Below are 11522 nucleotides of genomic sequence, written 5' to 3'. Positions count from 1 at the left end.
AAATCCTCCTTGTAACACTTCTGCTAAAGCAGGGGGAAGAAGTAATTTGGTTCTTGCACCTCTTTGCCAAACCAAATGTAAAAAAACCCCTAAAACTCACCTGCTCAGCACTTTCTGCACACACCCATCAGACAAGCAAATCCAGAGCGCCAGGAGGCGGCTGGAGCTGTAGAGCCACCTCCTGCCCCACCAGCACAGCCCTGCACCACCCTGTACTTGCAGCTCATGCCCAGGGTTACCTCTGCCACCTGGGTTCACAGCCCAGCACCCCAGGCAGCGCTCTCGGGGAAGCTGCCTCAGCACCCGCAGCCAGGCTGGCAGGGACCCATCCTGAAGCCACCACCTGATTCACCCTCCTGCCCCAGCCCTTCTCCCCATTTTCCACTGACAGACAAGACAAGGCGTTTCAGATGGTGATCACTTTTATTGATGTAAGGTGGTACACAAACAGATCAGTTTCTATCAGCCTCTCCACCTCCCCCAGGTTCGGGGAGAAGTTGGAGGAGTGGGGGAGACAAGGGAACAGAACTGGCCTCTCACTGCAGGATGCAGAGCTAAGCGGTGGTGAAGAAGGGCAGGGGCTCCGACAAAGGAGAGTCCTGCTTCCCTAGGCAGCAGGGGGGCTGTGTGCTCGGCTCACTCCTTGGATGCCATGTGGACCATCAAGTCCACAACACGGTTGCTGTATCCGTACTCATTATCATACCTGGGGAGAGAAACACAAGTGCTGTCAGGACTGACCCATTCCTTGGGTCCCTTCCTCAGCCATTCCTGCTCCTCTGCCCCATCTCACACAGCCCAACCCACCCACTTCCAGTAGAGAAAGCCGTAAGCAACCCATCCACCCTCCATCCAGCAGGGGAGGAACACTTCTTATCCACACCAGCTCCAGTGACTGTCACATGGAGCCACCCTACTCAGCAGGGGTCTGTGCACCACCAGCAGGACAGAAGTCTAGGTCGTCTGTGCCACCCCACCACCCCCCAGGCTATGCCTACCAGGAAACCAGCTTGACAAAATGGTCGTTCAGGGCAATGCCAGCACCCGCATCAAAGGTGGAGGAATGGCTGTCACCATTGAAGTCACAGGAAACAACCTGGAAATTCAAACACATACAAGTTTACCCATGGCCTGGAACCAGAAGTGCCCAAACTGGGATCCCAGCAAGGCTGCTAACATCAGAAAAAAAAAAAAAAAAAAAAACCAAACCCAAAACAGGCAACTGCAGACAGCCCCTTACCTGGTCCTCTGTGTATGCCAGGATGCCCTTCAGTGGCCCATCAGCAGCAGCCTTCACTACCCTCTTAATGTCATCATACTTGGCCTGAGAAGAGACAAATTTCAGACGGTCAGATCCCGACCCACACAAAATGTCCGCCAGGGGGGAGGAGACAGGGGAGCACCACGGCAGGTGCCATTTTCAAAGATCCCATCTCGGGAACAAAATGGATGACGCAGAGGGCAACCCCGGGCACAGGGCAGAGCGGAGAGGAAGCAGGGGCAGGTGTGGATGCTGTCTCGTTACCAACACTTACTGGTTTTTCCAGACGGCAAGTCAGGTCCACAACAGAGACATTGGGGGTTGGCACACGGAAAGCCATTCCAGTAAGTTTCCTGTGAGAGATGCAAGTCAGCAGGGAGCAGCCCCCAGCACCCCCCTGCCAGCCCCTCCATTCTGCCAGGGTGGGGTCAGCGCCAGCACAGGCTGCCAGTAAAGGCCCCTCACCCATTGAGCTCAGGGATGACTTTTCCCACAGCCTTAGCAGCCCCAGTAGATGCTGGGATAATGTTCTGAGCAGCACCTCTGCCATCCCTCCACAGCTTCCCAGAGGGCCCATCCACTGTCTTCTGTGTGGCTGTGATGGCATGGACAGTGGTCTGGAGGAAAAAAAAATATAAAAAAACGGGTGCACACAAGTAAGAACACAGCCAATATTCCCTGGAAAAAGCATCCCAGGGGGCACAGCAGACACTTTCCCTCCCACGTGAGGGGACCTGTGGGTAAGGCACCCCCCGCAGCACCAAGCTCCAGACGTACCATAAGACCCTCCACGATGCCGAAGTTGTCATGGATGACCTTGGCCAAGGGCGCCAAGCAGTTAGTAGTGCAAGAGGCATTGCTGGGGGGAGGGGGAGAGAGAGAGAGGAAGGCACATCAGCCAGGGGCAACACATCCAGAGATGAGACCCCCCCCACGTCTGGCGAGAGCTCCAGGCCAGAGAGCATCTTCCTCTCTCCTTACCTGACAATTTTCAGAGACTTGTCATATTTCTCATGGTTGACACCCATCACAAACATGGGAGCATCAGCTGAGGGGGCGGAGATGATGACACGCTTAGCGCCACCCTTCAGATGAGCCTGGGGGAAAAAAAAAAAACCAAAAAAAAACCACATTAGATAACCCCGAATCCCTCCAACAGCTCACGCCTTCAGAGAAACCTCTTCTCCCTCCCAGCCCCATCCTGAGCAAGTCTGTACACAGCAACGTGCCCAGGGGCAGGAGCAGCAGCATCCCTCCCCCCTGTGCCATGGCGGCGCACTCACCCCAGCCTTATCCATGGTGGTGAAGACACCGGTGGACTCCACAACGTATTCAGCACCAGCATCTGCCCACTTGATGTTGCTGGGGTCACGCCTGAGGGGACACAGAAGCATCAGAGCGGCTCTGCACGGCTCTGGCTTCCATCCCCCGGAGGGGTGAAGGGGGGAGAACACTTACTCCTGGAAGATGGTGATAGCATTGCCGTTAATCACGAGTTTCCCGTTCTCAGCCTTGACGGTGCCCCGGAAGTGACCATGAGTCGAGTCGTACTTGAACATGTAAACCTAGCAAGGGGACGGGGGGCACGGTCAGTCACCCCGGCTGCCATCTCCCCCATCCTCGCTGGGCTTAGGGCACAGTCGCTGGTCCCCATCTCCCCTGTGACTCCATCCCACTGCTGCTGTGCCTTCGCCCCGCACCCGGTGTTCCCGGGAAGCTACTAGAAGGAGCGGGAGGAGCCCTACCCGGAGAGGCCGGGGGGGGCACTGCAAGGCCACTCACCATGTAGTTCAGATCAATGAAGGGATCATTGATGGCCACCACCTGGACTTTGCCCGAGAGGATGGCAGCCCGGGTGACCAGGCGGCCGATGCGGCCAAATCTGGGGAAGAGACAGGCATGGGTGAGGAAGAGGAAGCGGGAATTCCGCGCACGGCTCGCTGCCTTCCGCCGGAGCTGCGGCGGCTCCAGCAGGAGGGAGCCCGGCCGCCACGTCCAAAGGCCGAGACGCTCCGGTTAACGATTAAGACCGACACCCCCCACCCCCCGCAAAGGTCAAGCGCTAAATTTACTGGTGGCCCCGGGGATCCAGTTACTCCTCGACCCGGGGGGGGCGGGGGAAGGGTCACGTTCCCGGGGCCGCCACCGACACACGATCCACCGGGCGCCCTTTGAGCGAGGGGCTGCACCCCCCGGTGGCGGCGGGGACCCCCGGGGGGCAGCGGGGCGGGCGGCGCTTCCGCCGTGAGTCACCCCCGACGTGCGGGGAAGTGACTCAGCACCGCGCCCTGCCCCACGCGTGGGGACCGCGGCGGGGCGCGCACCTGCCCCCACCTCACACACCCCCACCCCAACGCCCTTGGGGCGCCTCTGACCGTCGTCCCCCCCCTCCCCCGCCCCCGTTCTTACCCATTGACTCCGACTTTCACCATCTTCGCCTCTTGGAGATGTTCCTGGGGGGCACAAAGCGGCGGTGAGGCGCCGGGGCGGGGATGGGGGGGGGGGCGGGGGAAGCAGCCACCGCCTCCTCCAACATCGCACTCATCAGCGCGGGGGGGGGTGGGGGCGATGGACGAACACACACGCTCCGAACCCGCTCCCCCACCTCCACCCCGCTCCCCCCGCGCGATGTGTATACCCCCCCGGGCAGTCTGCCCCCCCTCCACGTGTCTGCCTGCCCGCCCCCCCGCCTCCATCTTGTAGCACACCGCCTTTGTGCCCGCGGCCGCGCTCCGCCCGGCCCCTAGATGGGGGATGGGGTAGGGGATGACGGGGCGGGGGGTCCGTCCACCCACCTCCCTCCTGCGCCCCCTCCCCCCGCCCAGCCCAGCCCGCTACCTGCCGCCCGCAGCCCCGGCGCGCAGTGAGAAGGTGGCGCAGCGCCGCTCCGCCGCCCTTTATAGCCGCGGGGGGGGCCGTGCCGCTGCCCGCCCCGCCGGGCCGGCGCCGAATGGCAGCGCGGGGGCCGGCCCGGGCTACGTGCGCCGCGGTGCGGGTGCGGCCGCGGCCCCCCCGCTCCCCCCGACAAAGGCCCCGCACCGGGGCTGGGGGGGTCCGCGGTGGGGGGGGGGTCGCCCTGCTCCATCCCCCTGAGGCACACCCCCAGCCCGGGAAGGTCATCGCTCCGCGGTGGAGGGGAGGATCCGGATGGGGGGAGGCGGGAAGAAACCCCCCCGCCACGGTGATGGGCTGCAGACCCGGGCCTCGCTGCCGCCGGCCCCCCGGGGAAGCGGGAATAGCTTGGGCTGCTTTCACCGGGGAACAAAGGAGAGACACCCCCCACCCCCACCCTGAGTGCAGCAGGAGCCCCCGGCGTGGTGGCAGGGGTAGGGGCCGCAGCGATGCTGGGGACACCCTGAGGGAGCAGCAGCTCCCCGAGCATCCCCCCGGAGCGCCGCGGGGCAGTGAGCGGGTGCTGCCCGGGAGCTCTCTTGCCCCCACGCTGGGGAGCCCCAGCCCGTCTGCCCCATGCTGGGGACCCCCGCCTGCCTCTGCCCCGGGGTGGGCTTAGCCAGCCGTGCTCTGGCGGATGGCGGCCGCTTCCCCGGCAGCCCACGCGCCGCAGCGTGAACACCATCTTAATGAGGCACTGCGGCACGGCCGCTGCCCGTGGGACGTGACGGCGGAAATCCTGGCCCGCGCCGCGGCCCGCCTTCACCGGCGGCGCCCGGGAGGAAGCGCGCGGCCGGCAGCCCTGCATGGCCGCCGGCACGGCCCAGCTCGCAGCCCACACGCTGCACCCCCGGCCGGGCACGGGGCTCGCGCAGCCCGGGTGCCACCGGCCCGGCCCGCGGCGGGCGCTGTGCCCGCGGCGTGCCCAAAGGCCTCTGTCCGTGGGGTGGGGGTCCCGGGGCACTGGCTGGCGATGAGGATCCGGGCCGGTGGGGTGGCGGGGAGCAGGTCTGTCCCCCTGGCCGCTCGGCTGAGCGGGGCTTTGAGGATGAGGAGGGAGGCGTGGGCCGGGGGAGTCACGCAGGTACTGAGGGTGGGGGGCAGCATGGGGTCACGCAGCTCGACCGTAACCCAACTCTCCTTATACCGCTGCTATTCCCGGTGCCGCCGAGGGGCTGGCGGCTAAGTTTAGACCTGGACAAGGTTACGACCTTTTCTTAAAGGCCAGGGGATGATGGCTGGCGAGGTACAGCGGGCTGGAGGGGCTCCTGGTGCCCCAGACCGCTGGGGGGCCGGAGGGCTCGGGGCGGGGGGGCAGCTTCCGCACACACAAGAGGCCCCTGTGTTTGCTGGGCAAACACGGCAGCGCGGGGGGGGGCAGAGTGCAGCTGGGATGACCCGACAGAGCCCTTCTGCCCCTGCTGCCCAGCCTGCGGTCGATATCCCACCCGCTGCCCCCCCGCCCTCCGCAGCGGCCCCGGCAGCACCGCACTGCAGCCGTGCGTGCCGCCCGCCCCAGCCGGCATGGCGGCGTGCCCCCGCACGGCCCCGCGCCTGGCGGCCCCGGGCTCCACCGCCACCTCCCGCCCGCCGCGCCGCCAGCCCCCGGCCCCCGCTCCAGCCGGGGCGCAGCCATCCGCCGAGCTCGGAGACAGAACCTCATACAGCGCTCTTTAATTAGCAAGCGAGTCCTCAGCCGTGGAGAGGAGGGAGGGGGCTCCGGTGGGCGAGGGGTAGCCGAGAAGCTGGGCAGCCCCCCCCGGTAGCGCTGCACGTTCCTCTGCCGCTTCCCCGCCGCCGCCGCTCTGCTCGGGCAGGGGCCGCAGGGGACACGGACACGCCGCGCTGCTCCCCACGCTGGTCCCGGGGCTCCGCCGGCTGTGGAGAAGCAGCAGCAGCGCTGGTGAGCCGCCCGGCGCCATGCGGCCTGCCTGCCCTCGCCGCCGCACCACGGGTGCTCCCGTGTCCCCAGCTGGACCCCTGGCACAGCCACAGTGGCACAGGTGGTCCCGTGTCCCAGGTGGGGCCGGCACAACCCTGGCAGCATGAGTGGTCCCATGACCCTGCCTGGACCCCTGGTGCAGCCGTGGGAGCACAGGTGGTCCTGTGTGCCCAGCTGGACCCCTGCACAGCCCCAGTAGCACAGGTGGTCCTGCATCCCAGCCTTTGTCCCAGCTGGACCCCTGGGACAACCCCAGTGGCACAGGGGATCCCATGTCCCAGCCTTCACCCCAGCTGGACCCCCAGCACAGCCCCAGTACCTCGGGTGGTCCTGTGTCCCCAGCTGGACCCCTGGCACAACCCTGGTAGCACAGTAGCCCTGTGTCACCAGCTGGACTCCCAGCACAGCCCCAGTAGCACAGGTGGTCCCGCATCCCAGCCTTTGCCCGGGCTGTGGGCAGGCGGTGGCCCCACAGCCCCCATCCCCTCGCTCCTGCTCCTCCGGGCTGGCCATGCTCTCAAGTCCCCCCATCTTCCCTGCCCGCTGGCTGCAGCCCTCGCCGCCGGCCCCCTCACCTCCAAGGCTAACACCCCAAACCACTGAAGGTGCCGATCCGGTCCAGTTTGAGCCCGAAGCAGCCCCTGGGCATGGCCTTCCAGGCCCAGTCCCCAGGCAGTGCCCGCTTGCGAGTGGCAAGGGTCTTGCGCCAGACGGAGGGGCGGGCAGCTCTAGCCCCGGCCGGGAGGAAGGGGACAGTGGAGGAGATCAACTGGGGGCCAAAACTGGACCCCTCCTTTGTGTCCTCTTCGGCCAGCGTGGCCTCAGGCTCCAGGGGCAGCAACTGGGAAAGGAGCATCTGGGATAAATGGAGAGGAGAGTGGGTGAGCAGGGAGCTGGGGATGAGCCTTTCCCCCCTTGTAGCCCACCACCCACACCTTGCCTCGGGCTCAGGCATGGTGCCAGCACACAGCGTGCCTGCGCCATTGTGTCCGGACACTGGGAAGGGTGAGAGCAGCAGCTCCTGCAGTCTGGAATGATTTCCCTGCCCCAAGGCACAGGTGCTGCGAGCCTCTGCCCGCGCACAGGTTGCCCTGCTCTCGTCAGGCTGTGTGCCCCGGCACTGGGAAGGGAACAGCCTTCAGTTCTTGCTCCTTCTGCTGGTGCTGAGCACCTCTGTGAGGCATTTCTTATTTTCTTTTCTGGAGGGCTGGTGGGGAGGATGGACCTGCAGCTAAAGATGAGGGGGAGGCAGGAGCAGAGCGGGTGTGAGGAAGGGGGACTCCCCATCTGCCGGGAATCCTGCAGGTTGCCTGTGCTGGCTGTACACGCCCGGCACCGCCGGCAGCCCTTGGCTGTAGGGAGATAAGAGCTGGGAGGTGCGTTAGGTGCAGCAGAGGCATGGCCTGGCCGTTCCGCATGCATCCCTCACATGGGTGCTGAGCCAAGGGCGAAGATGCCCTTGTGCAGCTCTTTTTGGTAGCGAGTTCATTGAAGCAGACACAAGCATCTTCAGCGAGGAGTGAAAGCAGTGAGTCATAGCAGGATCGAGTCTTGTGATGTTAGTTCATGTCCTACTTCCCTGTAGCTTTCCCAGCATGACGTGAAGGTGAAGGTGTCGGGGCTCAGGTTAGGTTTGGGTAAGGGGAGCTGGGTAGGTTTGAAAGCCAGAAGCATTGTTGCTGTAATGGCTGAGGAGAAAAACTTTACCCAAGTGAAGAAGCCCTTAGCCAGCATCCAGACAGTGGCTCTTGGCCTTAAAGAGGGGCTACCGAGGGGTGATACGGGGCTTAGGAGGGAAACCCCCAGCCTAACGGTTTGCACCTTCCCCCTGGAACATCAGAACCAGGCGTTGAACAGGACGAGGGATGTGGCTGTGATTTCTGGTGGCTGCTGGTGCAGGGCAGTTGGACAGGACCAGTCTCCGTCCATCACGAGCCTCTGCAGGCATCATGGCGAGTCCCACGGCCAGCCTGCCCCCGCCTGCAGAGCACTAGAAAGCTTTTGTCTGCCTGTGCCGTCTGGTAACGCTGGGGCCTCCCAGGAGCTGGGTTATGAAGATGCAGTCAGCCTAGAGCTGAGGCTGTTGGGCTGAAGCAGGGGAAGCGCTGGGAAGAGACAGCAGCCTCTGGTAGCAGGAATTTGGGAGCACTGCTCATCCCAGGCTCAAACACAACCTCCCCAGATTTTTCCCTGCGCTCCTGAAGCCTCCCTCAGCTGTTTCCCCATCCCTCCTACCTGTAGCCTCTGTCCTGGTAAGGACACAGCCCGAGTGCTGGCAGAGAGCAGAACTAAGAGGAGGAAAAGTGAGCAAGGCCATAACTGGAACCCCATCATCTTCTTCTTATCCCAGGGCTTGCAGGAGGTGAGGCAGGACCCGCAGCATCCGTGTCGGATGCAGCCCCTCGCCCCCTCTGTGCCTTTATAGCCTTGGTTCTGGCAGGCGCCTGGCCCCCAGCTCGCTCCTGAGCTACCCCCCCGGAGCCCCTTAACCTTTCAGCCCTTTTGTCCGGGGTGATATATTTCAGGGTGAGCTCAGCAAGACCCCTTCCTCTAAAGAAAAAGGACACAAAGGTGTTTACTGAGTGTCTGGGAAGACAAATGTGAGTTGAGCTGCTGCTGGCCGGGACCTGGGGGTATCCATCAGGGTCAGGAATGGGGTGGCACTTTGAAACACATCCCAGAGGAGGGTGTTGAAGGCTGCCTGGTGGCATGGTACCGAGCACTCTCTGCAGCGTGAGCACCGGCTGCAGCCCGGCTCGCTGGGGCAGGCACGCTGGGGCTGCACTGCTCCGAGACAAACCAGCTCTGTGACACCCCAGCCTCCCATTTTTAATATTTTTATCTTGGCGAGCTGGTTGGTCTGGTAATGAAGAGCTTGTGTGAATTCCAGCGTTAACTCTACAGGATTGGTAGCGGTGACGGCTGCAGGTCTAGTACTAGCGGGTGTACATCTTGCAGGCTGGTTGTCCTGAGCCACCATCTGGAGGGCCGGGCTGAGTTTCCAGAGGAACCAGCACAGAAAAGAGCTCGCCAAGGCTCAGCTTGCACTTTCTCAAGCTCAGGCGCACAATGGAAGCAGGACGGCAAGGAGCAGATTCCTGCCTCCTAAATCTTCTGGCCATCAGCTCCCCCCGCCTTTGTTTACCTCTCCCATTTTACTGTAGTTTCTCACCAGCTGAACAAGGCAATGAGGTCACTGTTTGGAGACCAGGGTGCAGGAGTCAGCCCGGGTGTGAAAGCAGAAACTAATCAGGAAAGTTTGTCAGGGGAGAGGAGTGGGGGGACTGTACCCCGGTACGGGATCAGTAGCGGGCGCGCCGGGGGAGTTCGATGACACCTTCAGCCCCTTTTGTCAGCACTGTTGCACAAAGCAGTTGGGTCAAAACTTGACAGGTAGCTGTCTGCTGCCTGCCTGCTTTTTTTTTTTTTTTTTAAAGGAAAAAAGATAATTCAAATAAAAGTCTTTTGCAGAGATAAGAAAAATCACAGTTCATACATTTTTCTTTCCCTCCTCCTCTCCCTTCCTTCCCAGCATTTTGCACTTGCAGATGCAGCTCTGTGAGCCCTCCTTCCCTGCCCAAGGAACCAGAAAGTTTTACGAACCGTTTTGCATCCAGCCCGTGAAAAGTGACCTAGGGCTTCAGGCTGGAGTGCTGATGCTGGAAGCAGGAGAGGCTTTGCACAGGTCGGGGGCACCCAAGTATGTTAACTCCACCTGATACCTGTGATCGTGGGTGCTGCTGGCTCTGGAGCATCGCTCTGGTGAACCTGCCTGGCCACCCCCCGCCCCCCCTTGCCTGGGCCAGCTATCCAGGGCATGCCAGCAAACAGAGGGGCTCCCTCAGCCCTGGCTGACAGCCCCCCGACACATCTTGTGGGGAACAAGGTTACTGTCACACCAGCATTTTTAAACTGCAAAGCACGGGCAGCTGCTCTGCAGTGGGCGTTTGGAGGGGTGCGTGTGCACAGCCAGCCCCTGCCCACGCTGGATGTGGGGGGCTATGGAGCTCTGGGGTGGGAAAATTTCGGAGGGGTGGGGAAGAGGGGAAGGAGGATGGGAAATTGTGCACATGTTCATCCCACATGCAAGATGTCTCAAGAGGATGTTCTGTACTTCCTGGTCCCATTTGATCATCCAGAAGCAGCTGAGTCAGGCTGCTAGAGCATTCCTGCTCCCGGCAAGACAGCCGCAGGCAGATGTATTTCAGGTTGAATGCACAGGTTCCAGGAGTCAGCTCTTTCTTCAGCAAAAGGTAAGTACAAAAGCAACAATGCTTTAGTTTTGATATGAAATTAGCAGTGGTTTAACCCGGCATCCCTTGAACATGGTGGCCCCCATACCACAAGAAGAATGCCAGAAATGTGTTTGCAATTGCTCCGAATTCCAGCCTGAATGCACACAGCCTGAGCCCTGCAGGAACAGACAGGCTCTGAGCTCTCCAGTGATGGGTCCTCTCCTTGGGTCCAGCAAAAGCTGGGGTTGGCAAGAGGGAAGGAGGCATCACTGTCCCATACCAAGCAACAAACTTTTAGGACTCTAGAAAATTTGCAAATTTTCTTGCAAATTCTTGCAAATTTGCAAATCCAGCAAAGCCTGGGTAAATTGCAGGTGCTCAGTGACTCAGGTGCTGTGAAGCTGCAGCTGCTCTGTGTCCCAGATCCTTGCTGGGTCTGCAGTAGAACCAAATAGTTGCTCTGACATGTCCCGGCAACGAGTGTTAAGTGAAAAGGCTTTGGCAGACGATGAGTCCCCGATTGCCCCAGTTTTCTCAGATTCAAATAGGTTATTGTCCTTCTTTCCTCTCTGGCACTAATAAGTTTCCTCTGTAAAAAACCTTCCTCCTGCGATGCTGGGGCACCGGTTCTAGAGCTTGCAAGACCACCAGAAAAGTGGTCTCCTGCTGAGTCACCATCAGTCTTTTACAGACAGTTGCTTATAAGGAGCAGGACAACTGGAGAGTGTGGGTGGACTGGGAACGGGGTGAAGTGCCCTGGGGGAACACCCCCTGGCCCACGGCGTTGGGAAGGGCCGATGGTTGCTGCAGCCTCTTAGACATTCATGTCATTCTGCTAGTGCAGGAGTTTGGAGCCCACCATGGGCAGGAGTCCCTCAGGGAATGGAAACATCACTAATCTGGGCACTGAGGAGCCCCACTCCTGGAAGCAAGGGAGCGGGATTACCCCCGGGCATTGTGGCGGCCAGTGAAATAGCTGCTTGTGCGAGAGAGAAGGGCAGCAGCCTCTGTGTAGCTGTTTAAACCCTCCGAGTTTTTGTTTCACCTTTCTGCAGGACTTCCTTCACCCAGGACACAGGATTGCCAGTTCCTCCGGTGCCGGGAGAGGCCAGTGAGGAGGTGGGAGAGTGGCCTGAAGGGAGGCCAGCGCTCAGCAGTTTTATGGCCACCTTGCTTCTTCCAGCCACCTGGT

General features: G+C 61.6%; 2 protein-coding genes across 2 annotated transcripts; both read right to left on the bottom strand.

Moving 5' to 3' along the window:
- Positions 1-404: 404 nt before the first annotated feature.
- Positions 405-4396, bottom strand: GAPDH (glyceraldehyde-3-phosphate dehydrogenase). The gene is made up of 12 exons (XM_037390085.1): positions 4100-4396; positions 3671-3714; positions 3044-3143; positions 2720-2826; positions 2545-2635; positions 2243-2358; positions 2039-2120; positions 1727-1878; positions 1536-1614; positions 1241-1324; positions 999-1096; positions 405-706 (listed from the first exon to the last, which is right to left on the bottom strand). The coding sequence occupies exons 1-12, from the start codon at positions 4379-4381 to the stop codon at positions 637-639; spliced, it is 1305 nt and encodes a 434-aa protein (XP_037245982.1). The 5' UTR covers positions 4382-4396; the 3' UTR covers positions 405-636.
- A 1416-nt stretch (positions 4397-5812) lies between these two features.
- LOC119149126 (C-type natriuretic peptide-like) lies at positions 5813-9442 on the bottom strand. Its single transcript, XM_037390075.1, has 3 exons — positions 8331-9442; positions 6671-6951; positions 5813-6031 (listed from the first exon to the last, which is right to left on the bottom strand). The coding sequence occupies exons 1-2, from the start codon at positions 8427-8429 to the stop codon at positions 6679-6681; spliced, it is 372 nt and encodes a 123-aa protein (XP_037245972.1). The 5' UTR covers positions 8430-9442; the 3' UTR covers positions 5813-6031; positions 6671-6678.
- Positions 9443-11522: the final 2080 nt, after the last annotated feature.

The sequence above is a fragment of the Falco rusticolus genome, chromosome 5 (assembly GCF_015220075.1).
Source record: "Falco rusticolus isolate bFalRus1 chromosome 5, bFalRus1.pri, whole genome shotgun sequence".
Classification (NCBI taxonomy): domain Eukaryota; kingdom Metazoa; phylum Chordata; class Aves; order Falconiformes; family Falconidae; genus Falco; species Falco rusticolus.
Note: the sequence above shows the minus strand (reverse complement) of the source record. Positions and strands in the feature narration are given on the sequence as shown.

Bases quoted from the DNA above. Each gene is read 5' to 3' on its own strand.
- GAPDH (XM_037390085.1), bottom strand. From the start codon at position 4,381: ATGACCTTCCCGGGCTGGGGGTGTGCCTCAGGGGGATGGAGCAGGGCG. The intron at 2,359-2,544 runs GTGAGTGCGCCG...TTTTTCCCCCAG, and splicing joins CCACCATGGATAAGGCTGGG to GCTCATCTGAAGGGTGGCGC. The intron at 1,615-1,726 runs GTGAGGGGCCTT...CATCTCTCACAG, and splicing joins GTCATCCCTGAGCTCAATGG to GAAACTTACTGGAATGGCTT.
- LOC119149126 (XM_037390075.1), bottom strand. From the start codon at position 8,429: ATGATGGGGTTCCAGTTATGGCCTTGCTCACTTTTCCTCCTCTTAGTT. The intron at 6,952-8,330 runs GTAGGAGGGATG...CATTTATCCCAG, and splicing joins TACCAGGACAGAGGCTACAG to ATGCTCCTTTCCCAGTTGCT.